Source organism: Schistocerca serialis, chromosome 2 (genome assembly GCF_023864345.2).
Source record: "Schistocerca serialis cubense isolate TAMUIC-IGC-003099 chromosome 2, iqSchSeri2.2, whole genome shotgun sequence".
Taxonomy (NCBI): Eukaryota; Metazoa; Arthropoda; class Insecta; order Orthoptera; family Acrididae; genus Schistocerca; species Schistocerca serialis.
This window is the reverse complement of record NC_064639.1, coordinates 388,396,556-388,423,278: the sequence shown is the minus strand read 5'-3', so window position 1 is coordinate 388,423,278 and position 26,723 is coordinate 388,396,556. Positions and strand designations below refer to the sequence as shown.

The window sequence follows — 26,723 nt, the reverse complement described above, 5'->3', positions numbered from 1 at the left end:
ATGTTTAAAAAACTATTAGCAAGTGGGCACGGAAAATTTACCCTAATGTACTTCCAGGCAAACGAACTTCTTTAGTCAAATACTGCTTCAATTATTACACTTAATTATTATTCTCTCTCTCCCACACACACACACACACACACACACACACACACACTACAGACGTTACACCAGTTACAAGCATAAAAATATTCTCAGGAATTTCACTTCCGTGAGGTAACATTTTTCCTCAAACTGTTAAACCAAAATTAGAAGTAAACATGTTGCATTCTGCAACTTCTGTAATCCTGTCTTTCTCAGTTGCGTGTAATATTAGGGTATATTGATAATTTCTGCTTTCTGCTCTGTCTGACTACAACTGAATGAAACACAAGTTTCATGCCTGACGCGTTTCGCCTTTATTCTCTGCATAGCATCTTCAGTGGCAGATTGCGTCTATGATTTTCTACATATTGTGTTTCTGTTCCATTTTTGGTGCCGTGGAGAAACCCCAAGTGACAATTATGAGAAGAGGAACGGCACCAAAAATGGAAGAGAAACATAATATGTAGAAAATCGTCCACGCAACCTGTCACTGAAGAGGCCTTGCAGATAGTAAAGGCGAAATGTGCAAGGCACGAAAATTGTATTTCATTTAGTTGTAGTCAAAGGTCCAAAAAGTAAAAATTATCAATATACCTAATGTAGGAGTCTGCTTTATATGGAGTGTTAGACAAGCAATACAAAGTAAATGCTAGATCAAATTAATGTCTGTGCAGCATACAATACTAATACATTTGAATTTTTCCCGTTCAACGATCAAGGCTAGTTTTTGTGCTGGTTTATCTTGATTAGTAATATGAGGTTATTATATCTTTGGTGTTTTGACAGTCTGATCACAGCAAATGTGTGGTTGGTGGTTAGGTTTTTGTGTTTGCCACCCTGGGCTTTTAAGTTTACGGTTGTGGAGGCAGGATAATTCTATTTGTGTTAGTTTCATGTGGATTTGTGTGTAATGTCATAATTCGAACAATGGCTCATGGAAGTGGAGTGTTATCTTCGGATATAAGCAGAAGAAACCCACAAGATGAATATGAGTTGATTCAGCGCATAGGAAGCGGGACATATGGAGATGTTTACAAGGTTCCGTACCCCAAAAATCTTTTTTAGTTTACCAAGTTATTACAGCACGCCTAATAATTAAGTGTGACTGAATGAAACAAAGTGACCTCTTAGTTTGTGGAGCATGATCGTGATTTTTCAGTTTCTGTGTTGCACTGACAGATTGAGAAAGTTGAAATTGACGTTTTGATGTAAGTACATTGTTTGGCAAGTGTTAAGAGTAGTTAAGAACAGACTTTTCTGTAATTGAGCTGTGCAAACCGTTAGAGATGAGGGAAAATTCATTTACAGACCGAGGAAATGTACGTTCAGTGTGAAGTGAGATGTTTCTGCCCCCAAGTTAAGTAGGAATGTGATATCAGTACGTGAAGTGTAAACATCTGTAAGTAACTGCTATATCGATGTCATAGTCATAAATAGGCTTCATTCGACATTTTGTATTCCTTGCCCAGTTACAAAAAAAGTGAACGATAAATCCATTCTGAAAGGTTTTCTTAGTGAACATAGTACAGTGCCCTTTTAATTTCTCTAAATGGTTTCATATTACGTTTTCGCCTTGTTTATTCCATACATCTGCTGATTCTCTGCAGCAATTAATGCTCTGATTGTTTCTTTTCTATAGTCACTAGTAGTAGGGCCTATTGTTCAACTTCTTTAAGGTATTGATGGTTATTTGAAATTTAATGGATTTCCCGCTTAACTCTTGTGGTTTAATTTTCTAATGGTTGTAGTACCTTAAATATATCATGTTCTGCTCCTTGTATTCTTTACTTCCATGAGAAGACATCATTTGCTACTTGATGTTCAATTTGTATGCTATGTAGCGTGTGCTCTCCTTTTCTTGGCATCCTAGTTTCAGACTAGGAGAAGTGCGAGGAATTAATTGGTATAGAAATCAGAGGACTTTGAGTCGCTATAGTATCTTATCAGAATAACAAAGTGAGCATGGAAAATGGGTGGGGTATGATGTCGATATGCTGTTTTTGTTTTGGTGCAATATGGCTCCGATAGCAGCTGCTGTGTGGTTCCATATTGAGTTCATGTGTAGTTTCTCTGTTAACATATGTTGTTCTAACTGAGAAACAAAGCATAAAAGAACAAATAATTACATCGCATACCCTAGTTGTCATTCACTGCTGCATCTGAGATCGAAGAGTGATATGACATCTGTGCACTGGACATAATGTATGACCAAGCTTGTGTTCTGATTGGTTGTTCCTATCGTAGCTGTCCCAGAAACAACTTAATAGCTGTTAGTCACATTTTTATTCCATCCAGATATAATGTTGTGTGTCCAGCAGCCTATGCAGTGATCAAAGAATACTGACTTCAGTAGTACTGTAGTAGCCCTTAGCAAACACTATTTTACTCTCTGGCTTTGCTCTTTTCCGACTGTTGCAAGTGTCTGTCACTAGAAAGTGTTCATAGCAGCTTCATATAAAGAGTTCGTGAATATATCTATTGTGAATTGCCAGGGTAATTTATTTGTGATATGGAAGTCTGCCTTGTGTTGGGAACACTGAATTAAGACCAAGAAAAATGGTGTATTCAGTCTGTTTTTGACAAATTATGTAAGAATCGTTCCTGTTTCAGATAAAGCTGTCATTACTGTAAAGCTACATTCCTAGAGGAATGACTATGGGAGGGAAAGGAAAAATCTAGTGTTTCAAGTGACTTTATTGCTCCCTCATGATTGTGTCTTGACTTATAATGAATAGCAGTATGAGTGATGGACGATTGCAGTCTGTTTCTTTGTCTGTCCTGAGATAATTATGTCAGCTATACTGATGTACCTTCAACTCATGGAGTAGTTAATATGTGCTTAGTTTTTGTTTTATTAATAATTCTTTATAAAAGATATAACTTCTGGTCTTCCTTGCATATCATCATAATCATCATCATCTGATTATTACATATTTGATATTTCAATCACAAACTGATACTTGTTGCACCTACAGTTGTAGGCTATGCCATAAGTCATTCTAGAAGTTTGAGAGAAGTCTCACTCCTACACTGAGTACATTCCTACACCATGTACATTCACTTTCAGGTTTTATAAAACAACAGAAGAACCATTTATTGACATTTTGGCAAATTTGATATGTATCTGTAGATTGTCTTCTGCTCGGTTTATTTTTTCAGTTCAAACACATTTTCAGCACCTTTCGTCAATGATTCAGTATTGCTGTTAGATTTTATGTACTCGTTGAGTACTTTCGTGCATGAACTGTAATCAGATGCACAAAGTAAGGACACAGTCAAAGAGTAAGTAATAACTTTCTGTTATAACCAGTCATTCAGCATAACAACCATTTGCAAAACAGGTACACACAGAGTAGCATCTGTTACATTCCCCAGTAGCATATTTTCTTTCATGACAACACCATCAACTACACAGATCTAAACTATATGAAGGAACATCATCAATAACATTCATTCGTAACTGTGGAAGAGTGCTAGTAGTATCCAGACCATCATGTAGGCTAATTATCTCAGTTACATAACTCTACTGACTCTAATTAACTGGCTGTATTAAATTTTCAGCATTATGGAAGCATCTGATTCTACCTGTTTGCTTTTACCCATGATGTCATCAAGATAGCAGACATCCCTACTTCCAGCATATCCAGTTCGGTGACCATAATGCCACCTCATACACAAGCTACAAAAATAAAAAGACACAATATTTTGTTTCAGCCATAAAATGAAACTAACAGGATATCAGCAGGAAGTATGGGGTTTGGGGCAGGGACACACTAAATATACAATTATACGAAAAGCAACATCAGCCCAAAGCAAATATCATCTGCAGAATAAAACACAAAAAATTCTCAACACGTGACATAATGGTACAAAAACTTCAACTGCAGGAATCATACATTTCTCTTGATCTATCTAGCTCAAATGAAGCCTCGGTCCCAAAAAACCCGAACAACCAGGTTTAAACCCAGTACTGCAAATTTCACTTGACCTGTATAGTTAGACAAAGCCATCGACACCTACAACCCAAACTAGTCAGAAATCCTGGCATCGGTTATTTCAATTGACGTACATAGGTCAAATGCAGTTGATGATGTCAAAAAACCCACAAGGAAATCAAAAACCCTAAACCCTCAGATTCACTTGACCAGTTAAAATACACACAAGAAATTAAACCGACACACACACACACACACACACACACACACACACACACACACACACACACAAGTCCTCAAAGAACAAAACAAGATACTTCCTCAACCAACCACATTCCTCATTGGGTTTTGACTGCGACGCTACTGCATATACAGGTCTCTGGGACTATGGTCAACTTCATATTTTCAGTACACACGGCACCACACATATTCGGCAATGAAGCCAGAGCCCTCCAAAAACTTTATTGTATCTTCCCCCAGTACGATGAGGAACGAATGACAATTAAATTTCTCCACTGTACCCATTGCTAATAAAAAAGGAAAACACTGTTAATTTTTGGACCGTACATAACACATGATGCTAATCATACCTAACACAAACATAACTGCTTAAACATATGCAACAATAAATCAAAGTAACCCACTAGTGAAGCTGCAAACTCTTCCAACACAACTTCACAGGACGACTGCACAAAATCAAATGACCCTCTACCACACATAACACAAACAACTTCAAACATAACATCCACCACAAGTGTGTGCCACTAAATACTGCAGCATGCCATCTACAAATACGACCTGACTCAAAAACACCATGTAATAATGATGTCACACTACACGAGACAATACACTTATGTCAGGGTCGAAGCCGATGGTGGAATTGGAAACATCGCTTGACCCAAATTTTCTTACTGTAATCATTGTATTGGATACAGTGAACATAATGTAAACCTCCTGAAATATTGTTTTCTCTATTGTATTTGTACCAGCTACCGCCATTACAAAATTAAATTCTTTGTTTCGATGTTGTTGTTGTGGTCTTCACTCCTGAGACTGGTTTGATGCAGCTCTCCATGCTACCCTATCCTGTGCAAGCTTCTTCATCTCCCAGTACCTACTGCAGCCTACATCCTTCTGAATCTGCTTAGTTTATTCATCTCTTGGTCTCCCTCTATGATTGTTATCCTCCACACTGCCCTCCAGTGCTAAATTGGTGATCCCTTGATGCCTCAGAACATGTCCTATCAACCGGTCCCTTCTTCTAGTCAAGTTGTGAAACAAACTCCTCTTCTCCCCAATTCTGTTCAATACCTCCTCATTACTTACGTGATCTACCCATCTAATCTTCAGCATTCTTCTGTAGCACCACATTTCGAAAGCTTCTATTCTCATCTTGTCTGAACTATTTATTGTCCATGTTTCACTTCCATACATGGCTACACTCCATACAAATACTTTCAGAAACGACTTCCTGACACTTAAATCTATACTCGACGTTAACAAATTTCTCTTCTTCAGAAACGCTTTCCTTGTCATTGCCAGTCTACATTTTATACCCTCTCTACTTCGACCATCATCAGTTATTTTGCTCCCCAAATAGCAAAACTCCTTTACTACATTAAGTGTCTCATTTCCTAATCTAATTCCCTCAGCATCACCCGACTTAATTCGACTTCATTCCATAATCCTCGTTTTGCTTTTGATGATGTTCATCTTATATCCTCCTTTCAAGACACTGTCCATTCCGTTCAACTGCCCTTCCAAGTCCTTTGCTGTCTCTGATAAAATTACAATGTCATATGCTGTACTTAAATTATATTTCAGTAGGCAGTGCAAACAGAGTTATTTACAGATCCACAAAAATTTATTTCCTCACATTTTTCTCACTGTTCTGGTCCAGTGCTGGACTAGGACTCTCATTCTTGTGCTTTGTCTCGTAGTTTATGGAATACTGATCAAAAATCTGAGATCCAAATTTGAGCCACAGTTCATTGAGTGGAGCTACAGTGATAGCAGAATTGGGCACAGTGCTGAAAAAAGTGGGTGTAATTGATTTAATTTTCCTCCTGTTTTGTATATGGACTTGCTGCATTTGAAGGAATATCTGAATGCCTTAAATAGCTGTAAGGCAGGCTACATGTAGTGTCTCCTCTCCACAATAACTGCTGTTTAAAAGCCCACTAAGTTATAATGCAAGTGAACACATTCATAAATTCTGAAAGCTAATAGTGCAAATGAACTGAATTTCCACAATATTCATAAATCAAAGGATGGAATTGTAGTTATGAAATTGATGTTAGTGTGAAACCAATATAACACAAACCATAAGTTGGAATAACAACCACACTGAATATATCGGAAATTGCATGAAAAACAGATCATGCCAGGTTCTAAGAGGTGAAATGAAATTTGTGACATGAAATGAATTGTTCAAAATTAACATTTTGTGTGGGTTTACAGTAATAATTTATACTCTGAGAAGTAGTTGCTAGTTATCGATATTTTTCTCAGTAATAGGCTTTTGACAGTGTTAACTGAAATAAACTCTGAAATTTGGAAGTTCTGTGGATACGATACAGGGAACCAAATGTTATCTAGGAAATACAGAAGCGTCCGATCCCGCCCGTCTGCTTTGACCCATGACGTCACAAATATGGCGGAAACGACCATAAACAACGATTCCAATATGGCGCATATAAAGTCGTTACGTACACATTATGAGGACGAAAATACATCGAAAAACAAACACACACACTTTCCACAAAAAGCCTAATGACACTAACAGGACAAGCGCGGGAAATGGGGTGTTTTTGGGTGGGGGAAAACTAAATATAAACAAATTTAGACACCCACCCCCATACAAAACCACACAAAATGGCGAAAAAAAAAAAAAACCGACATCACAAAACTCCCCAAATACCACTGAACACAATATCATCTGGAATCGGACGCTTCCCTTGACCTATATTGCTCAACAGCAGCACCCGATCCCATAAATTAGGATCAAACACTTCCCTTGGCCTATAGAGCTCAAAAACATCTCCCGATATCAGTAGCAACATACATAGCTACACATTGGGATTGAACACTTCCCTTGACCTGCGCACTTAATTTTATCCGTCGTATCCATTCCTGAACAAAAACAACAACCGATTAATTTTACTAAAATTACCACACGATGTACAGCGAACAACACTAAATTAACCTTCACACACAATCGTTAACTCACTGAAACGAATTCCACTACAAATACAGCCGACACTCGAACAATTCTGGATAATGAGCAAAAGCAAACAATTTACTAAAATTACCACACGACGTACAGCCAACAACACTAAATTAACCTTCACACAAAATCGGTAACTCACTGAAATGAATTCCACTACAAATACAGCCGACACTCGAACAATTCTGGATAATGAGCAAAAGCAAACAGCCCATTACACCACACAAACGAAAACCCTGAACATACCACCAGACAGCACAACAAACCATAATAAGACGACATCTACAAACACGCCACACTCACAAACCAAACTCCGCGCCGTCATGACGTCACACACGACAACACCCTTACGTCACGGGTCAAAGCTGACGCGTGGGATCGGACGCTTCTGTCCACCCGTTATCTATGGGTTATACAATAACCAGGCACAGTAATAATTTATACTCTGAGAAGTAGTTGCTAGTTATCAATATTTTTCTCAGTAATAGGCTTTTGGCAGTGTAACTGAAATAAACTCTGAAATTTGGAAGTTCTGTGGATAAGATACAGGGAACCAAATGTTATCTACGGGCTATACATTAACCAGACTGCAGTTATACATATCAAAAGACATGAGAATCAGGCAGTAGTTGAGAAAGTGGTGAAGCATGGTCGCAGCCCCTCTCTCTTTTTACAATCTGTACAAGGAGTAAGTGTAAAGAAAACTAAGGACAAATATACAAATGGAATTAAAGTCTGGGCAGAAGAATTAAAAACTCTTGGCCAGTGGCGTAGTGATTCTGCAAGAGACGGGGATGTACATGGGACATAAGTTGAGCAGAATGGACAATATTTTGAAAAGTGGTTATAAAATGGACATCAATAAAGTAAAAGTAAGGATAGTGGAATGCAATTAAAATGAGGTGAGATGATGCTGCAAAATTAGGTTAGGAGGTGAGATATTAAACATGAGATGAGGTCTGCTATTAGGCTACCAAAGTGCTTGACAGCGGCAGAAGTATGGAGGATATAAAAAGTAGACTGGCAATAGCAAGAGAAGCTTTTATGAAGAAGAATATCGTAATACTGGATGTAAATTTGTGTTTTAAGAAAGTTTGTTTTAAAAATACTTGGTGTGCAACATTCAATGAAAGTGAAATGTACTAACTAGAAAGAAAAGACATTTGAAATGTGGTGTTACAGAAGAATGCTGAAGATTAGGTGGTTAGATCTGGAAACAATGGACAGGTACAAAATAGTTAATAAAAAGCTTTATCGCACAATTTGACTAAAAGTAAGATTGGGTTGGTAGGACATATCGTGAGGCGTCAAGGAATGTAGAAAATCTGAAGTGGCAGACCGAGACTCGAATATAGTAAGCAGGTTGAAATACTGTAGGTTGCAGTACTTAAAGCAGAGTTGAGAAGACCTGCACAGGATAGATAGAACTGCATCAAAACAGTTTTTGGACTGAAAATTACCACTGAGTACTACATCTGTTAATTGTCTTGATGGCGTAAGAGGCAAATAACAACTCTGTTTTAGGTAGGGATGGAAATTGTATTATAACCTGAGGACTAATGCAGTTGAGTTTAAGCAAGAGTTTTGCATCAAGAAATGTGGAAAGTGGTTTCAGGTGTTGGGTAGCATCTAGGTTTATTTTTTCAGGCGTTGGGTAGCATCTAGGTTTATTTATTTTCCAAATTATACCCTTGTGGACTGTGATTTCGTAAGAGCTGGATGTGCAGTTGGAAGGAGGAAGATTAAGGTTTCCAGCCCCAGACCACAGGTTTGGCTTGAGAAAGGAATGGGGGAGGAAACAGGCCATATCTTTTTCAAAGAAACCATCCTAGCATCTGCCTTCATCAAAAACCATAATCTGGAGGGCTTGAAAGGGATTCCAACAACTACCTCTTAAATGGAGTCTCTAAACTGTATGTTTGTTCACATATAATGATTCAACATTCTGTGTTGTGGAATAGTGAGGCTAGAAGAGCAAGGTCTAGACCAGCAGGAGAGTTGATAGCAAACTATATCAGTCAGTAAAAATAATACTCAGTTATCAAATTTTGACTATAGATTAAACTTCACTTTTCAGGATTGTTCTCTTGTTAGTTACCAGGAACTTCAAATTTATCTCTCTATCCTTCTCATTCACGAGAACAAACTCTGCTGAATTCCCAAAGCAGCAGTGTTCAAAACACCATTGGGCCATCAACATGAAGGTTTTTTTGAAAAGGACATGGTTGAAGTCCTTTCCCATTCTTTTTTATCCAAGCATAATGACAGTATCATCAATGTGACGTTAACCCTTAATATTCTTCTCTCCCACTACTTTCTTGCAAATCTGGCCTGGGCAACATTGTACCCCCCCCCCCCCCCTTCCTGTTCCCATTGTCCACCTTTGATGGTTTCTAATGCTATTTGTGATAAATTATGTCATTTGCTTTGCTGGCATTGGTTTTACAACTTTAATATGGATGAAGAAACGTTGCACAACAGTATGAAGAGAGAGACCCTACACTTTTCTGTGGTACTTCATTATACATGCCCTTCCATAACCCAGAAGAGAAAGGATCCTATACTCAGTCAGCTGCCAATTCACCCCCTTTTCTTCCTCTTCAGCACAATGTAAAGAAAGTTGCAGGATACATGGTTGACCTGTGTCGCTGTTTCACATTTGAGCTACCTCCCCAGTTTTGCAAATCTAAATCAGGACAGTAGTATACCTTTTCTCCGTGCTCGGCATAGAACTGTGGTGATGACTGAGTCTACAGTCAAGCATGAAATTTTTGTGAAGTTCAGACAAGTGTCATCTTTGGGAGTTGACATCTTTTCGAACTTGGCAGGGTGGTAGTCACGAGAGCCATTATCATTTGATCCTTGCCTGTCAAGAGTCATTTCTATTGCTAAGTTTTAGTGTAGTTTAAATTGGTTTACAAACTGCAGCTAGACAAATGCTGGCTCTGGATAATGCTTTACTCCAACTATCCCGAACATTAACGTGTTAGCACACTGGACTCGCATTCGGGAGGACGACGGTTCAATCCCGTCTCCGGCCATCCTGATTTAGGTTTTCCGTGATTTCCCTAAATCGTTTCAGGCAAATGCCGGGATGGTTCCTTTGAAAGGGCACGGCCGATTTCCTTCCCAATCCTTCCCTAACCCGAGCTTGCGCTCCGTCTCTAATGACCTCGTTGTCGCCGGGACGTTAAACACTAACCACCACCACCACCACCACCACCATTAACGTGTTGTAATAACAGGCTCTATAAATTCTTTATGTGACATTATTTTCACATTTAGCTGTAACTGTTTTTGTTGTACCATTACTATTTTAGTTTCTGTGCCATTTTCAAGCCTCTGCATACAAAGATATACATAGTATCAGAGTAACAGTGAGTACAACAAATTTGCAGTCTGTCAATATTCATATATTTTCAAGATGTAATGTATTATGGCACAGAAATAGATTAAAAATAATAACATTTTTGTAAAGCTGTGTCTTTTATGATGGTAATAGGGTCAATGGGTGTTGTCAGTGTCAGGAGTAGATTTATGTTCCGCACTTGGAGGCTTAAATTAATCAACGGGCAACCGGGATAAGAATGCAAGACATGTACATCAGAGAATAACAGGTCAACAATATATTATTGATCATGATTCTTCCTTACATGTAGTGTAATCGTGAGTGGACCATTGTACCACAACTGGTGTTTACGTAGTTAAAAGTGTGTACTTATAGTACATTAGAGTAAATGCCTAAAACAATTTAAGAATTCAATTTAGTGCACATCTATGCCATTACATTCATAATACTAGCAGCATTCAGGAATATTTGAAGGTACTGCATAGATTGGAGTAGGATAGATTAATGGATGTTCTGGAAGAAAGTGAGATTCATAGTGCCTTCGAAGAGCAGCTGAAAACTATATACAGTAAAGGGGTCGACAGAAGAGTCAGATCCCACGCGTCAGCTTTGACCCGTGACGTAAGGGTGTTGTCGCGTGTGACGTCATGACGGCGTGGAGTTTGGTTTGTGAGTGTGGCGTATTTGTAGATATCATCGTGTTGTGGTTTGTTGTGCTCTCTGGTGGGATGTTCAGGGTTTTCGTTTGTGTGGTGTAATGGGCTCAGTTTGCTTTTGCTCATTATCCAGAATTGTTCGAGTGTCGGCTGTGTTTGTAGTGGAATGAAACTACTGAAACTCTTTTCACTGAGTTAACAATTTTGTGTGAAGGTTAATTTAGTGTTGTTGGCTGTACGTCGTGTGGTAATTTTAGTAAAATTAATCGGTTGTTGTTTTTGTTCAGGAATGGATATGATGGATAAAATTATCAGTGCGCAGGTCAAGGGAAGTGTTCAATCCCAATGTGTGGCTGTGTATGTTGGTATTGGTATCGGGAGATGTTTTTGAGCTATATAGGCCAAGGGAAGTATTTTGATCCTGATTTATGGGATCGGAAACTGCTGTTGAGCTATATAGGTCAAGGGAAGTGTCCGATTCCAGATGATACTGTGTGTTTAGTGGTATTTGGGGAGTTTTTTGTGTGTGTGTTTTTTTTTTTTTTTTTTTTTTTTTTTTTTTTGTGTGTGGGGGTGGGTGTCTAAATTTTTTAAAATTTAGTTTGCCCCTACCCAAAAAACACCCCATTTCCCGCACTTGTTCCGTTAGTGCCATTAGGCTTTTTGTGGAAAGGGTGTGTGTTTGTTTTTCGATGTATTTTTGTCCTGATAATGTGTACGTAACGACTTTATATGCGCCATATTGGAATCATGGTTTATGGTCGTTTCTGTCATATTTGTGACGTCATGGGTCAAAGCAGACAGGCGGGATTGGACGCTTTCGTATTTCCCAGTAAAGAAATAGACCTCTAATTTAAGAGACTCTTAAATTGTTTTGGAAATTGTTGAACAGAAATGATTTCTGATTGTTTTTAAGATTCTGTTTTGTTCCATTCTGTAGTACAGTCACTTTCATTCCTAGTTATTTATTCATGCTTAATGTGGATGCTTTGTACTAAATTTAATTTTGTGTTTAATTGTATATTTTAATTGTGATGATATGTTTGTCATAAATTTCTTAAGGGGCCCTTTACAGATCTGCATGAATGTGTCATCACTGAGAAGTAGGGGAAAAAAAAGAAAGAAAGAAAGCTTGTGCAGTGTAGTGGTTATGAACATCCTGTGACAACACAGATATAAGAAGTCACAAGTTAATTAGTGAGATTTACTCATGTATTTACAAACCTTAGTTTCAAGTGACATGATGTCCAAATAAGTGTTTTAGTTTTTCATCGCTATTCTTCTTGAGTGTTAATTAGTTTTATTGTATGAAGGCTATTACATAGAATGCATTAGCCACACAGTTTGTACAAATATTGAGGTCATGTATGTAAGTGTATTATTTGCTTATGTAAAATGTAAAGTGACCTACTTGTTGTGGTTGATACGGTATATAGCAGGAACTGTGCTAGATTTTGTGAATCAAATTGTTTTTGGCTTTGTTACTGAATAGACAGAACAACACTGACTTTTGTGACCAGTGTCTAACATGATCATTTAAACAAAAAGAACAGGCTGAAGTAATCCTTTTTTAGATGTTGTAGCTCTTCTTATTTTCCATGCTTGCTAAGAAGATTGGAGAGAGTTTCATTAGTTTTGTTTACCCGACCATGCTTCACCACTTTATGTGCTGTCGTTAGTGGGTTTTTATTTGGTGTCTTTCTCATATGAGACCATCAGTGTATATTGGTAGTTTTAAATCTACCATGCATTCTGCAGCTTTTCATGTTTTTTATTTTATTTTTATGCTGTGCCTTTGCATCTCTTGTTTATGGTACGTTGAAACACTTAAGTCTTTTGCTGTTACCATTTTTAGCTGTTGCATGATCATTTGACGTATTGTATCAACAAAACACAAGATTTCTGCTACCATGCATCACACAATGTGTATATAACAGATAATAGCAAAAGGACAATAGCAAAAGGAATACATTTGTCAACACATAATAAACAAGGAAGCAAGGCCACAGCGTATGACAAGCTGTTGAATGCGTGATAGATATAAAACTACCAACATGCAGCACTGATGCCGTCATGTGAGAAAGAAAATAAATAAAAACTCACTTATGATAGTACATAAATAGATGAAACATGTTTGGGTAAAAGAAAATTAATAATATGGGTTCTTGCATATGACAGAATTTCCAAGAGAACAGGCTGAACTGCAATGCTAATTGCCAAAAACTAGTCACCAAGTTGCTGTTGGGATATCTGGGCATCAGAAAACTCGGAAATCTGTGGGTAGCCACATATATACCCACTCACTCTACTCGCAGTTGCCTAGTGATAATTTAGAGTCAACAAAATTTTTGAACACTCTTGAAGTTTTTGCAGCAACAGTTTGTGTCTAAGTTTAATGACAATATCAAAGAGATATTTTTTATCAGTAAATTGTATAACATTATAGTTAATATTGTTTTTCTCAAATTTATGTTTGCTTTTATTTTTTCCAGGCAAAGAGAATATCTACAAATGAACTTGCTGCCATCAAAGTGATAAAGCTGGAACCTGGTAAGATTACTCTTTATTGGCACTTGCTTCATTAAAATTAAAAGCATGAAACCAAGTTAAGTAAGCCAATCCGAGACTCGTTTGATTGTTGAAAGTGAATGGGTCAATGAAGATGTCAAAGAAAATCCACAGGGAAAATGAAGAACGTAATTTGTGATGGAAAACTTATTAACTGAGTAAATGGTTTCATGAGTCTAGGAAGTAAATTAACCAAGAAAAGAAACATCAAGCAAGAAATTTTGTAGAGAATAAAATATTGTTTGAAATTTTATTGTTATGTATCGGACATGATTAGAAATGGAAAAATACCAGCCAAAGGCAAGCTCATGATGTATAAGTCATATTATGTGCCAGTTTTGACCTGTGGCTCAGAATGTTGGACTTGGACAAAGGTAGACCTGAGCAGAATACAAGAAATGGAGATGCGCATTCTGCTGGGTAAGACGAGAAGGGTCAGGATAAAGAATGAAACAATATAAAATATCTTGCAGATCTATCAAGCCCCTAAAAGGAGCTATAGAGAATAATATGCTTAAATGGTTTAGCCATATTAAAGGTACGGGACGAGACGGACTTCTGAGAAGAGGCCTAGAATGGAGAGAATCTGGACGAAGACCAATTGGAAGACCACGAACAAGATGGAGAGACCAGGTGAAGGATGATGTGAACCGAAGAGGGCTGCAATAGGGGGAGATGCTATGTGATAGACTGTGGGTGAAAAGAAAAGCTTGGAATAGGCTTTGTGAATGACCTGCATAAGAAGGAAATGTTTCAGGAAGAAGAAGAGAAGTAAGGCAGTGGGAAGCTTTTGCTGGAAAACAAATAATGGAAGGAATATAGGTAATCCCTCACTGTACAGTTAAAGACTTGAATGGTCAATCCTAGCTGACTACATTGTACTGGCACTGCAGCTTGACTGGGATGAGAGATTGCTTCAGGTGGAGTGTGGTGATGTGGTAATGCAGTTGAGGGGCAGTGATTGTACAATTGGGGCATTCTGTGGAACAATAACTTAACTAAAATATATTGAGATCGAGATACAGTACTTCAAACTTTTTAGGTAGTTTTCTTATTCATTTCAAACTCTCATACATGACTAAATTTCAGTCAGATATAAACAAAATGTTGTGGTTTCAGAATATGTGACAGAATAGTATAATATGTAAGAACTACTGACTGATTTGGATTTCAATTGCCTATGGATTATTGTTCCAGAGAACGCCTCAATTTCAATTGGCCAGGAACTTCCACATCTTTTTTCTTTTACATTTCAGTTTTTATTTGAAATTCTGTGTATTTTAAGGTGTCTTTTAAGCACTGGCAAACTATGGTTTTGATTTAAGGTTTTCTGGGTGTGGGCAAAAGGGGAGGGGCGGTTAGTTATACCTCCAGCAAACATCAGCGTTGGCAAATGTGGCCTCAGTGTTTACTGTCCCCAGACGATGAGGTTTAGGAACTGCTTTCTTTAATTGTAAACCTATGATTAGGGACAGGCTTATTTTGTGAAAATAATAACTTGAACTGGTAATTTTTAGCAAAATAATGAGAAATTGGCAATTTTTATGAAACTTCTCTGTTTGGCATTTTACCCTATAAAAATGTTATAAATCTGAGGGCAGCAGTTTACTAATGTTTGTAACTATAGTTATTGAATGTTGAAATTAGAATTTGACTTCGTTATTTCTCAAGGCTGAGGCTCTTGTGTACTCTAAAAAAATGATTTTGTTCCCCGTGTAATGAACTATAATATGATCTCAAATGTAAATACTCCAGTTCTGATGAATGCCATTCCTATAACAGTTTTGATCACTGACTTAACATTTCTCAACCCTTCTGCACAACAAATTGTACAATAAATGATGCATTTTGTAGAAATCTTTAATGTGGTGCATCAACTGAACTGCATACTTTTGTAGTATACAAGTATAAGTAAGAAAATCAACCAAAGTACAGGGTATGTGATGTCATGCAATCACATATAATGGAAGAATATTTAAATCTGCTGCATGAGTAATACAGTTAATCACTTCTTTTAGAATTGCCTTCACAACCATTTTGTCTAGGAGACAGTTAATGCATGTTGTGTGAGCTCTGAGATCATACTTGGATCTTTCCAGTGACTAGCAGAGAAAATTGAGAAGAGCAGCCTTGCTCACAGAGTTTCATTGTGGGTCACATTTGGCAACATTAGCCCAGAACAGATTTTGTCTCCCTGGTTCTAATTTGAGTGGAAGGACTGGACCAAAGTTCTGTGACAAGCTAGGCTGTGACTCCCTGGATTTTAGCCATAGTTTCAAAACTGTAGTCTCTCTCTAAATGTGTAAATGGATCAGGTGTGGACTACATATCAGAACTCAAAGACTACTACCCAGTAGACTGACTGTGTGGGAAGTACGCAAGGGCTTTTTAGGTTAGGCAACTTTCCGTCCAGTTCAGGTAACAATAGCTATAGGACACCCAGAAGTGTCGGTATAAGATCCAGATAAAATACCCGGTGTAGGTGAGAATATTAAAATCTTAGTGATTAAGTGCCAAAGCAATTGCAACAAATTGTCAGAGTTTGAAGCTTCGTAAAAGGCTGTGGAGTTCACATTATGCTAGTTACAGAAAGCTGGCTATAACTTGAAAGTGATAGCAGTGAGATATTTTGTGAAAAATGTAAATGTGTATTGGCAGGATAGGCTAATGGTAAATGAAGTTAGCGTATTTGTCACAGTGGATGAGGAACTTACATCCACCGAGATAAAAATTGATATTGCATGTGAGATGGTCTGTGCAAGCATGAGCATAAGTTACAATCAGATCCTTTTATCATCCACGAGACTCACCTCCCAATGTAACTGAAACATTACTAAATGCGTTCTCTGATAGCTACGTAGAACAAAAGCACACTGATGATGGAAAGAAGTGAGGTTTGATACTATTGACGCAGCTGTCCTCTTTGAGGATGTCCACATAGAAACTGGCATCAGTGACCTTGAGACAGTGATTACCAAAGTACAAAGGGCAGCTAAAACAAGTGGGAGAATTTATACTCTTAGCAAACTAGATCAATAGCCAGTAGTATCTCAACAAGGAACTCAAAAACAAAATATAGGGCTGTGCATAAGGAGACGCCAAATGACACACATTTGGTTGTCAAGAGGGCAAACATTCAGCAACAGCTGAAGTGGAATATTATCAAAGGCTCTCTCTTAAAACCCAAAGAAATTCTGCTCATATGCCATCCCCTTTATGACAGCTCTAACTCTGCTTGGGACACTTGCAGTGAGGTGTGTTAATGTCTGTGGAGGAATGGCAGTCTATTCTTCCTCAAGACTCGAAACTGGAGAAGATAGTGATATTGGACTCTGGAATCTGAAGCAACGCCAAAACTCTTAACTAACCCCAAAGGTATACCATTAGGTCCATGTCGGGACCGTAGGCAGACCAATCCATTTCAGGAGTATTGTTGTCCACAAACCATTGCCTCACAGTTTGTACTGTAGACAGGGTACATCATCATGCTCATACAACCGATCATCGTCTGTGAAATGTTCCTCTACTATATGCAGTATGCAATGATGTAAAATGTGTTCATATCCTTCCACATGTAGTGCTTTCTTAAGATTAGTAAGGAGACCCTACCCTAACTGGGAAAAATGCCTCCATACCATAACACTACCTTCCCTGTACTTCACTGTTGACACTAAATGTGATGGCAGGTAACGTTTTCCAGGGACATGCCAAACCCAAACCCTTCCATTGGATTGCCACAAGGTTTAGCATGAGACAACACTCCATTTCCAGTTATCTGCTGTCCAATGGCATTGCTCTTAACATCACTTCAAGCATAGCTTAGTGTTGACTACAGAAATGTGTGGCTTACAAGGAACTGCTCAGTCATTGTATCCCATTCTTGTTGACTCCCTACGTACAGGCATCGTGGTAGCTGGACTGCTGGTAGTATCTTGGAGTTCATAGTGATTCCTTCTTCTGGTTTCATGTAATTTTCTTACAGCTATCCTGCACAATGCTCAATGGTCCCTGTTCATCAATATGTGAGGTCTTCATAGTTTTGGTTTAGTTGTGGTTGTTCCTTTACATTTCCGCTTCACAATCAAATCACCAAGAGTCAACTTGGGAAGCTTTGGAAGGGTAAAAATGCCCCTTGATGGATTTGTTACTTAGATGACATCCAATTACTAGTCCACGTTCAAAATCACTGAGCTCTGCTGATCAACCCACTCAGCTGTTACTGGTTCTCTACTCACAATGCAATATTCCCCACCTCCTTTTGTACTGGTGGGAGTGCCTCTTATGACATCTAGTGGCCAATTCTCATTACATAGAGCTGTCTGGATACTTTTGATCAGTTAGCGTATTAAAGACCATTAGAGGTATCAAAGTTATTGTACAGACACTCATGGATGGGACCAGGACCGAAATTGAGTGTAACAGAGCAAAAGTAGATACACTGAACCTGGTTTTCAAATGTTTCTTTACACATGAAAGTCGAAGGGTATTGTCCCAATTTAATTCTTGCGCCACTGCAAAGATAAGTGATACAGATATTTGTGTCTGTGGTGTTGAGAAACAGCTCAAATCATTAAAAAGCTCCAGTAATCTACCATGGATCCCTCGAACAAAAATCTGTACCCAGTAGTTGGAAGAAAGCACAGGTCCACTAGTCTACAAGAAGGATAGGAGAAGCAATCCACGGAATTGTTGAAACATAATGAGGTATCAAGAACGGAATGGCCTCCTCTATGCCATCCAGTATGGATTCTGAAAACATTCATCGCATGAAACATAACTTGTACTTAACTCGCATGAAAGCCATGGATCAAGGCAGCCACATAACTGCAGTATTTCTCAGTTTCCTAAAAGCATTTGCCTCAGTACCACATCCAAGCTTAATATCAAAAATATGATAGTTGTGGTATTAAACAAAATTCATGACTAGACTGAGGATTTTTTGGTAGGGGATATCCAGCATGTTATCTTGAATGGAGAGTCATTGTCAGATGTAGAAGTAACATTGGGCATGGCCCAGAGAAGTGTGTTGAGACCCTTGCTGTTCGTGTTGTATGTTAATGACCTTTCAGACAATATTGTTAGTAAGTTCAGACTTTTCATTGATGATACACTTCTCTATAATGAAGCAGTGCCTGAAAAAAAAATTAAAAAAATGCACAAATATTGTTTAAATGTTAAAAGAAAGTAGTCTCGTAAGACTACATTCTCAACATATCACAATTGGAATTGGTCAACACATAAAAATACTTGAGAGTGTAACAGATTTGTAGGGGGACAACAGAAAGCATTGTGTTCTATGTTTTGCTCAGTGTGGGTCAGTAATAACTGTTCAGCCTGACCTTCATACTAGGTATGATGTGGATCCTCCTACAGCACAGAGCATTGGACGATGGCATGAACAATTCCAAGAAACAGGTTGTTTGTGTAAATGCAAATGACCCAGCCATCCCCAAGTGTCTGACACAGATGTCAAACATATCTGCCATAGTTTCAAAACGAGTCCACAGAAATCCATTCTCCATGCAGCTGAATAGCTCAACATTCCCCGAAGTCCATCTGGCATGTGTTGCATCGACATTTACACATGAAACCATACAAAATTCAGCTACTGTAAGCTCTTCATGGAGGTGATGAACAACAATGTATGGAGTCCTGTAATTTCATTCTCGGCAAGATGGAGGATGGCAGTTTTCTTTCACACTTAGTATTTAGTGATAAGGCAACATTCCATTGAATTGTAAAGGTGAACCATTGTAATGTGAGAATATGGGGTACGGAACAACCACATGAAGCTGTACAACATGAGAGGACTCTCCAAAATTTAATGTGTTTTGTACGTTTCACAGGAAAAGGTGTATGGTCCATTTCTCTTTGCCGAGAACATTGTCGCAGGAAGCACATTTCTTGATATGCTTGAGAACTTTCATTTCCCACAGTTGGTGACCGATTCAAATGACATCATTTACCAACAGGATGGGGCACTGCCACACTGTCATCTGGAAGTGTGGGAATTTTTAAATCAAAGGATTACTGAATGATGGATTGGTTGCATTGGACCAAGTCATTCAGCCTTACATTACTGGCCTCCAAGGTCACCGGACTTGACTGTATGTGATTATTTCTTTTGGGGGGTTTATAAAAGACCCTATTTATGTGCCTCCGTTACCAATAACAATGAATGAACTGACACATCACATAACAGCAGCTGTGGAAGCTGGAAAATGAGACATACTCGCTGCAGTGTGGGAATTTTTTGTATCGCATTGACATACGCTGTGCATCTCAAGGGGGGGCTTATTGAACACCTATGAAAAGGTATGAAGAAAACTTTTTGAGTTTTCCATTCATCAGAAAACAAAATTAATTGTATATGTTTATTGGCTTGAGTAATAAAGACGTGTCAAATTGGATGATTCTTTTTGATACACCCTGCACCACAATTCCCTCTGTGTTGCTGTGAGGACGAGATTAGATTAACATGGTCACCAATCCATGTGAGACTCTATTCACAGCCCTTGGTTCTTGTTTCAACGATGGAAAGATAATGATGAACTCTTATTAACACTAACATGTCAACAAGGCCTTTAAGTGTACCTGAAAGGGCAAGTCACAGTCATTAGCGTATTCTGAACAGGTACAAATTCTTTAGCAATGTAGAGTGAAAACAACTTTCCATGTCAGCAGTAAATGCGGACGTTGTCAAATGCGACTTGTTGTGCTGAAGGTAAATATTGAATACTGACAGCTGTTTCCGCACAATAGTGAAGTGTTGATGTATTGGTAGCATAATGTTTCTGAAGAGAACTTTGAAGTTATGGTAATGTTTTCTTTTGAATGTTAGTAGTAGCTGAAGTTCTAGTTAAATTGAAAATAACCTGGAAAGGACAGAAGAGAGATCACATTAACTCCGAGAAACTGAAAGACAAAGGCAATTGTCAAAACTTAGAGAATGCATATTGTGAAATCATGATGCAAGGACAGGAAATGGAATGCACAGAAAGAAGATGGGATCATTTTAAAAATGGGATCAAAAAGGCAGCTAAGGAAATGCTTGGAGTCAAGGAGAGGGGAAAAAAGTAAAGAAAGAATTGGTAACACCAGATATGATAACCAAGATGGATGACCACAGGAAATGGAAAACTGTAAACAGAGAAGAAGGGAAGCACAACTACAGGAGGTTAAATAATGAATTAAGAAGGGAAACAGAAAAAGCAAAGAATAAATGGCTGACAGAAAAGTGTGACAAGATAGAGAAATTAGAGAAAGAAGGAAAATATGATTTGATGTACAAAGAAGCAATGGTTTTGCCAGTCAGAGAAAAAGAGAAACAACAATGGACTAAAGGAAGTAGAGGCAGCAGATGGTAAAATGGTGAGTGAACCCCAAGAAATAATTAGAAGATGGGAAGAATGTATTAAATGGCTACATGCTTCCCAAGTGAAGAAGAGCTTGGGGTAGAAGAACAAGATAAAGTTGCAGATGATGACAGAAGAAACTCAATACTAACTAGTGAGATTGAAGAATCTATGAAGGAGATGAAAAATGGAAAGGCAATGGGAATTGATGAGATTCCTGTGGAACTGTTGAAGCCATTGAAGAAAGAAGGGAAAAGGGAGTTGATTGAATTGTGTAATCAAATATACATGACAGGGAAATGGCTAAAGGACTTTACAGAAAGTATCTTAATACCTATAGAAAAGAAAAAGAACAGCAAAATGTGTGAGGAACATAGATCAGTGAGCCTGATTTCGCATGCAGCCAAAGTCTTGCTGAGGACGCTCAACGGAAGACTATATGCAAAGTTGAATTGCATAATAGGAGATGAACCATTTGGTTTCAGGCGAGGGGTGGGAAGTAGAGATGCCATTGGGTACTGAGAGTGATAGGGGAGATGTACACGGAGAAGGAAAGGAAGGTGTATGTTAAGTTCATTGATCTTGAGAAGGCTTTTGACTGTGTACGATGGGACAAACTGATGGAAATCCTATGGAAAAATGGGGTTGACTGGAGGGTTAGACGGCTAATTAGAAATTTATATTTGAACCAGAGAGCAAGAGTAAGAATAGGAGGTGTGATGAGTGAAGAAATTGAACTGGGAAGAGGTGTAAGACAAGGTTGTTATTTATCACCAACACTGTTCAGTATTTGTCTAGAGGAAATTATTGATGAAAGTTTTGATGGAAGGGGAGGAGTTTGTATAGGGGTTAGAGAGTGGAGTGTATAAGATTTGCAGGTGACAGGGTTGTGATGGCAGAGAGTGTAAGAGAGGTGGAACAAATGTTAGATGATCTAAACACAAAATTAGAAGAATATGAATATTGAAGATTAACAAGAAGAAAACAAAAAGCATGGTAACTGGAGAAAGGGAGGAAAATGCTGTATGAAAATAGAGCGAGAGGAAATAAAACAAGTGAATGACTTCAGTTCTTTTGGAAATGTAATAATGGATGATATGTATTGCTCAACAGAAATGAGGAAAAGAATTGCAATGGCAAAAGAATGATTCAAGAGGAAACAGAAATTACTTTGTGGACCGCTAAACAAAGATCTGATGAAATGACTTACCAAATGTTACATCTGGAGCATTGCACTGTATGGTGCGGAGATCTGGACATTGAGGAAGGAAGATGAAAGAAGATTGGAGGCACTAGATATATGGATATGGAGAAGAATGGAAAAAGGGAAATTGGAAGACTGAGTAAGGAATGAAGAAATATTAAGAAGAGTTGGAGAAGAAAGAAACATGCTTGAAAGTCATCAGAAAGAGAAAACAGAACTGGATTGGACATTGTTTGAGGAAGGACTGTTTATTAAAAGATGGAATAGAAGGAATGGTGGAGAGAAAAAGGGGAAGAGGAAACAGAAGGTATCAGATACTGGACAATATCAAAGGAGACAGATATTCAGAAATGAAAAGACTGGCTTTGGACAGACAGAAGTAGAAGAGGCTTAACCTATGACAAGACATGTCGTAAGGCAGAATACCTACTACTACTACTACTACTACTTTTGAAAAACTTTTCAACGGTGTGTAGTTGCTGAAATACATTTCCTTTAATTGATTTGATTTAATGGGTTCAATATGTAGGTCTTTTTTTTCAACACTTTAAAGAAATGTAACATTGGCTATCAATAAATACAGTGTAATAGACAGTTATACTTTCATTTTTAGCACAACACCGAAAAGCAACTAAACAAGACAAAAATGATACTTCAAAAATTATATAAAATATTTTCCTGTCATTACCTAGGATGGCATTTTTATTGTGTGTTTACATTTTTTTCATGTTTCCTGCTTTAATATTTACATCCATGATATCTTTCTAAATCTTGTTGTTGGTCTTTCTTTCACTTTTTCATATTTGTTTAATGAAGTAGCAGATACCAGTACTGTAGTTTTCTTTGGTGTATATTGATATTTGATTGCTGCTAATGTTAATGTCAAAGATTCCTGGGCATAGCCATTTGCTTTCATACTTTACCTCTAAAATCAATAAATGTAATAATTTGACTGTCTGAGTATCTATTTTTGTGTTCCTGCATAATTTGATGGTAACTTGGTCTCTGATCTTCTCAGTTTTTACCTATTTTTGTCTCTTATAAGGCATATCGGTATACAGAAGAGTATTTAGAACAGAGTTACGGTCATAGTAATTGATGTATATATACTATGGCATTCAATGCTGAGCACTCATGGCTCCTAGTAGTGGGTAATGTATTGAGTGTAATAACAAGCATGGATTCCTTTTTTTCTATTTTCAGGTGATGATTTTGGCATCATTCAGCAGGAAATATTGATGATGAAAGACTGTCGCCATCCAAATATTATAGCATATTATGGCAGCTACTTGCGCAGGGACAAGTTGTGGATTTGTATGGAATATTGTGGTGGTGGATCTCTTCAAGATATTTATCACAGTAAGTCATTATCATATTTTGGTTCTAAATCTTGTTGCTGTTACAAGTTTGGTAGGTACCCTGCTTGAATTTTCATGACTTGATATCACAGGTATGAGACAGTTCTCATCAGCTCTTGAAAATAATTTTGTTTTTTATGTTACATTTCTCCTTTCTGATTCTATGAGGAGCTGCCATTCTTTTTTTCCTCTTGTATTTTAAGACCTTCTCATTTTTTTTCTTTATTGTGTATATCCACTTTCCTGTCATTTTCATTTACTAAGTATATTTTTTTCTCATTACTCAGCCCTCGGTTCCATAGAGTACCACACCCTGTCTAAAAGATGTAAATAATGTTTTTCAGGTCTTGACGTTCATAAATTTGCTCACTGAGAGTCTTGTCTTATAAAACACACTTGACAAGGGCTATATACTTTCCAAATACTTTCTAATTTTTTTTTATTAAACTTGCTGTCTTTCCAAAGTAAGTATTGGCATTTTTAATTAATTTAGTTTTGAATCTTAGAAGGAGAGGTCAAAAATTTTGTGCATGTACATTATAGTAAGAAGAATCTAAGATTAAGTTTTTAGGTGACTTGAGAGTGTAAGGGTGCGAAACATAGTACACAGAGCTACCACCTCTGGCACAAATAAACGGTCGTAACTAGACTGGGCAACAAGCTGAACTCAGCTTGGAGGACAGATATGGGTATATCTTTTCTGCTGCTTCAACTCTGTACACCAGAATCCATCAAGCATAGTGGCTGGTAAATGGTAGTACGCCAGCCTCTTGGCAACCTGTGACCAGAAGTTTTCGGTAACAATCTGGAGAAAGTGCTAGTGAAGCCAGCAGTTACATTCATTGGTATTGAGATAGTAGAAATGTAATGGCTTCTGTCCAAATCACCTGCTATTTGAACCAGAGGTGATTATGTTGTATACTCAGTGGTCTATATGACAGTGATTAAAGCAGTCTGGCAATGTTCATTCTTCTCTGAACCACACCTGGATGTGTCCATTGTGATACTGTAGGCAGAACTGAGACTAGTCTGAAAAGACAACATGGGGCTTCTCCTGTGTCTAGTGTTTTTGTTGGGCCACCACTGTTAGTGCACCTATCCCTGCTATTGTGCAAGGGAACCTGGAAGAGTGACTGCTATGCTGACAGCCTGTTTTGCTCCAGAAGTTGTTAGACTGCTTGTCTGGATACTTGTCTTGCTGAAAACAAACCCATTTTCTTACTCATGGGACGTTAGTCTGCTGTACAATCCTGCTTGGCTGAATGAGCAATTACATCTACATAGAAACTCCGCAAGCCACTGTATGGTGAGCCGTGGAGGGTACCCCGTACCACTACTAGTCACTTCCTTTCCTGCTCCACTTGCAAAGAGAGCGAGGGAAAAAGGGTGTCTTTATGCCTCTGTATGAACTGTAATTTCTTGTATCTTATCTTCGTGGTACTTATGCATAATGTATGTTGGCAGCAGTAGAATCATTTGCCAGTCAGCTTCAAGTGCTGGTTCTCTAAATTTTTTCAATAGTGCTTCTCGAAAAGAATGTCGCCTTCCCTCCAGGGATTCCCATTTGAGATCCGGAGCATCACCATAGCAGTTCTGTGTAGTTTGAGCCTGTGGTAACAAATCTAGCAGCCCACCTCTGAATTGCTTTGATGTCTTTTTTTTTAGTCTGTCCTGTTACGGATCCCAAACACTCCCCCCTGCAGGTCTGGGGATTAGAATAGGCCCAAGGTATTCCTTGTCATAAGAGGCTCCACCATGGGAGGAACAGCAGGCTAAGGATGGCAGCGAACCTTATTCACCCCAGTACCTCATATGTACGAGAACTGATTGGGACTCCTTTGTTTCGATGAAGTCACAGGTTTTTGTAGAGCATTTAGAGGACAAGTTGGGGAGGTGGAGGGCCTGTCCAAAATGCGCTCTTGGTTAGTCGCGATAAAAAGAGCATTCTCTGCCCAGTCACAGGCTTTACTCACTTGTAACAAGTTGGGGTTGTTTCTGTTACCATCACGCCACATAGGAGCTTAAATATGGTCCAGGATATTATATTCCACAGGGACTTTCTTTTGCAGTCTGATGATAAGCTGCATGCAAATTTAGAGTGGGCGAGGTGTTCATTTCGTGCGGCGCGTCCATCAGGGTCCAAGGGATAATCAGGTTGCCACCGGTGCCTTCATCTTGGCCTTCGAGGGTGACACCTAACCTGAGAAGGTCACTGTGATGGTCTACTGCTGTGATGTAGAGCCATATATCCCTCCCCCAATGCAGTGCTTTAAGTGCTGGAAGTTCAGCCATATATCTTCCTGCTGTACTTCCAGCATCACATGTTGAGATTGTGGACATCCATCACATTCCAATACTCCATGTGCCCTGCCTCCCATCTGTGTCAACTGTAGAGAGCATCATTCACCTTGCTTGCCAGACTGCAAGAATTTACAGAAAGAGAGGAAAATCATGGAATACAAGACCCTGGACTGACTGACCTACTCTGAGGCTAAGAGAAAATATGAGCTGTGGCTATGACCTCATATGCTGCCGCTATGAGAACAATTGTACAATTGTAGCCCCATCAGTTCTGCAAATTCCAGTCGGCTCTCAGAGCCAGAAGGCTATACCTACCCTCTTGATGGTTGGGGGCATTCCCCCCCCCCCCCCCCCCCCTCCTCCTGTTGCTCCCATACCACCTACCTTGGGAGCACTGTCCCCCCAACCATCGGGGTCACCAGTCCCCACTTCCCAGCCGGAGAAGCGTAAGTCTTCTTTGGCTCCTCTCGGCAGGGAGGGATCCCTTGGGTCACTCCCTTCCCAGGTGTCTGCTAGTGGGAAAGATGACACCCACCAGTGGCTAAAGTGCCCAAAAGCAGCTGGTCATAGGGCTTCATGCTCATCCTCAGTCCCGGAAACTGAATCAGTGAAGCCCTCACAGCGAGAGAAACCCAAGGAGCAACGAGAAAAGTCACAAAAGAAGACCCCTAAGACCAAGGAAATTGC

At 38.7% G+C, this 26,723-nt stretch overlaps 1 protein-coding gene across 11 annotated transcripts in view; it reads left to right on the top strand.

The window, feature by feature from the left end:
• The first annotated feature begins 875 nt into the window (after window positions 1–875).
• The window catches only part of LOC126457214 (mitogen-activated protein kinase kinase kinase kinase 5), a 313,638-nt gene continuing 287,790 nt past the window's right edge, over window positions 876–26,723 (top strand). For all 11 annotated transcript variants that reach the window (XM_050093332.1, XM_050093331.1, XM_050093328.1 and 8 more), the window contains exons 1-3: window positions 876–1,122; window positions 13,743–13,800; window positions 23,581–23,736. In XM_050093332.1, the coding sequence (XP_049949289.1) occupies window positions 1,012–1,122; window positions 13,743–13,800; window positions 23,581–23,736 (325 nt within the window). In that variant the 5' untranslated portion in view covers window positions 876–1,011. The remainder of the gene's footprint in view (window positions 1,123–13,742; window positions 13,801–23,580; window positions 23,737–26,723) is intronic.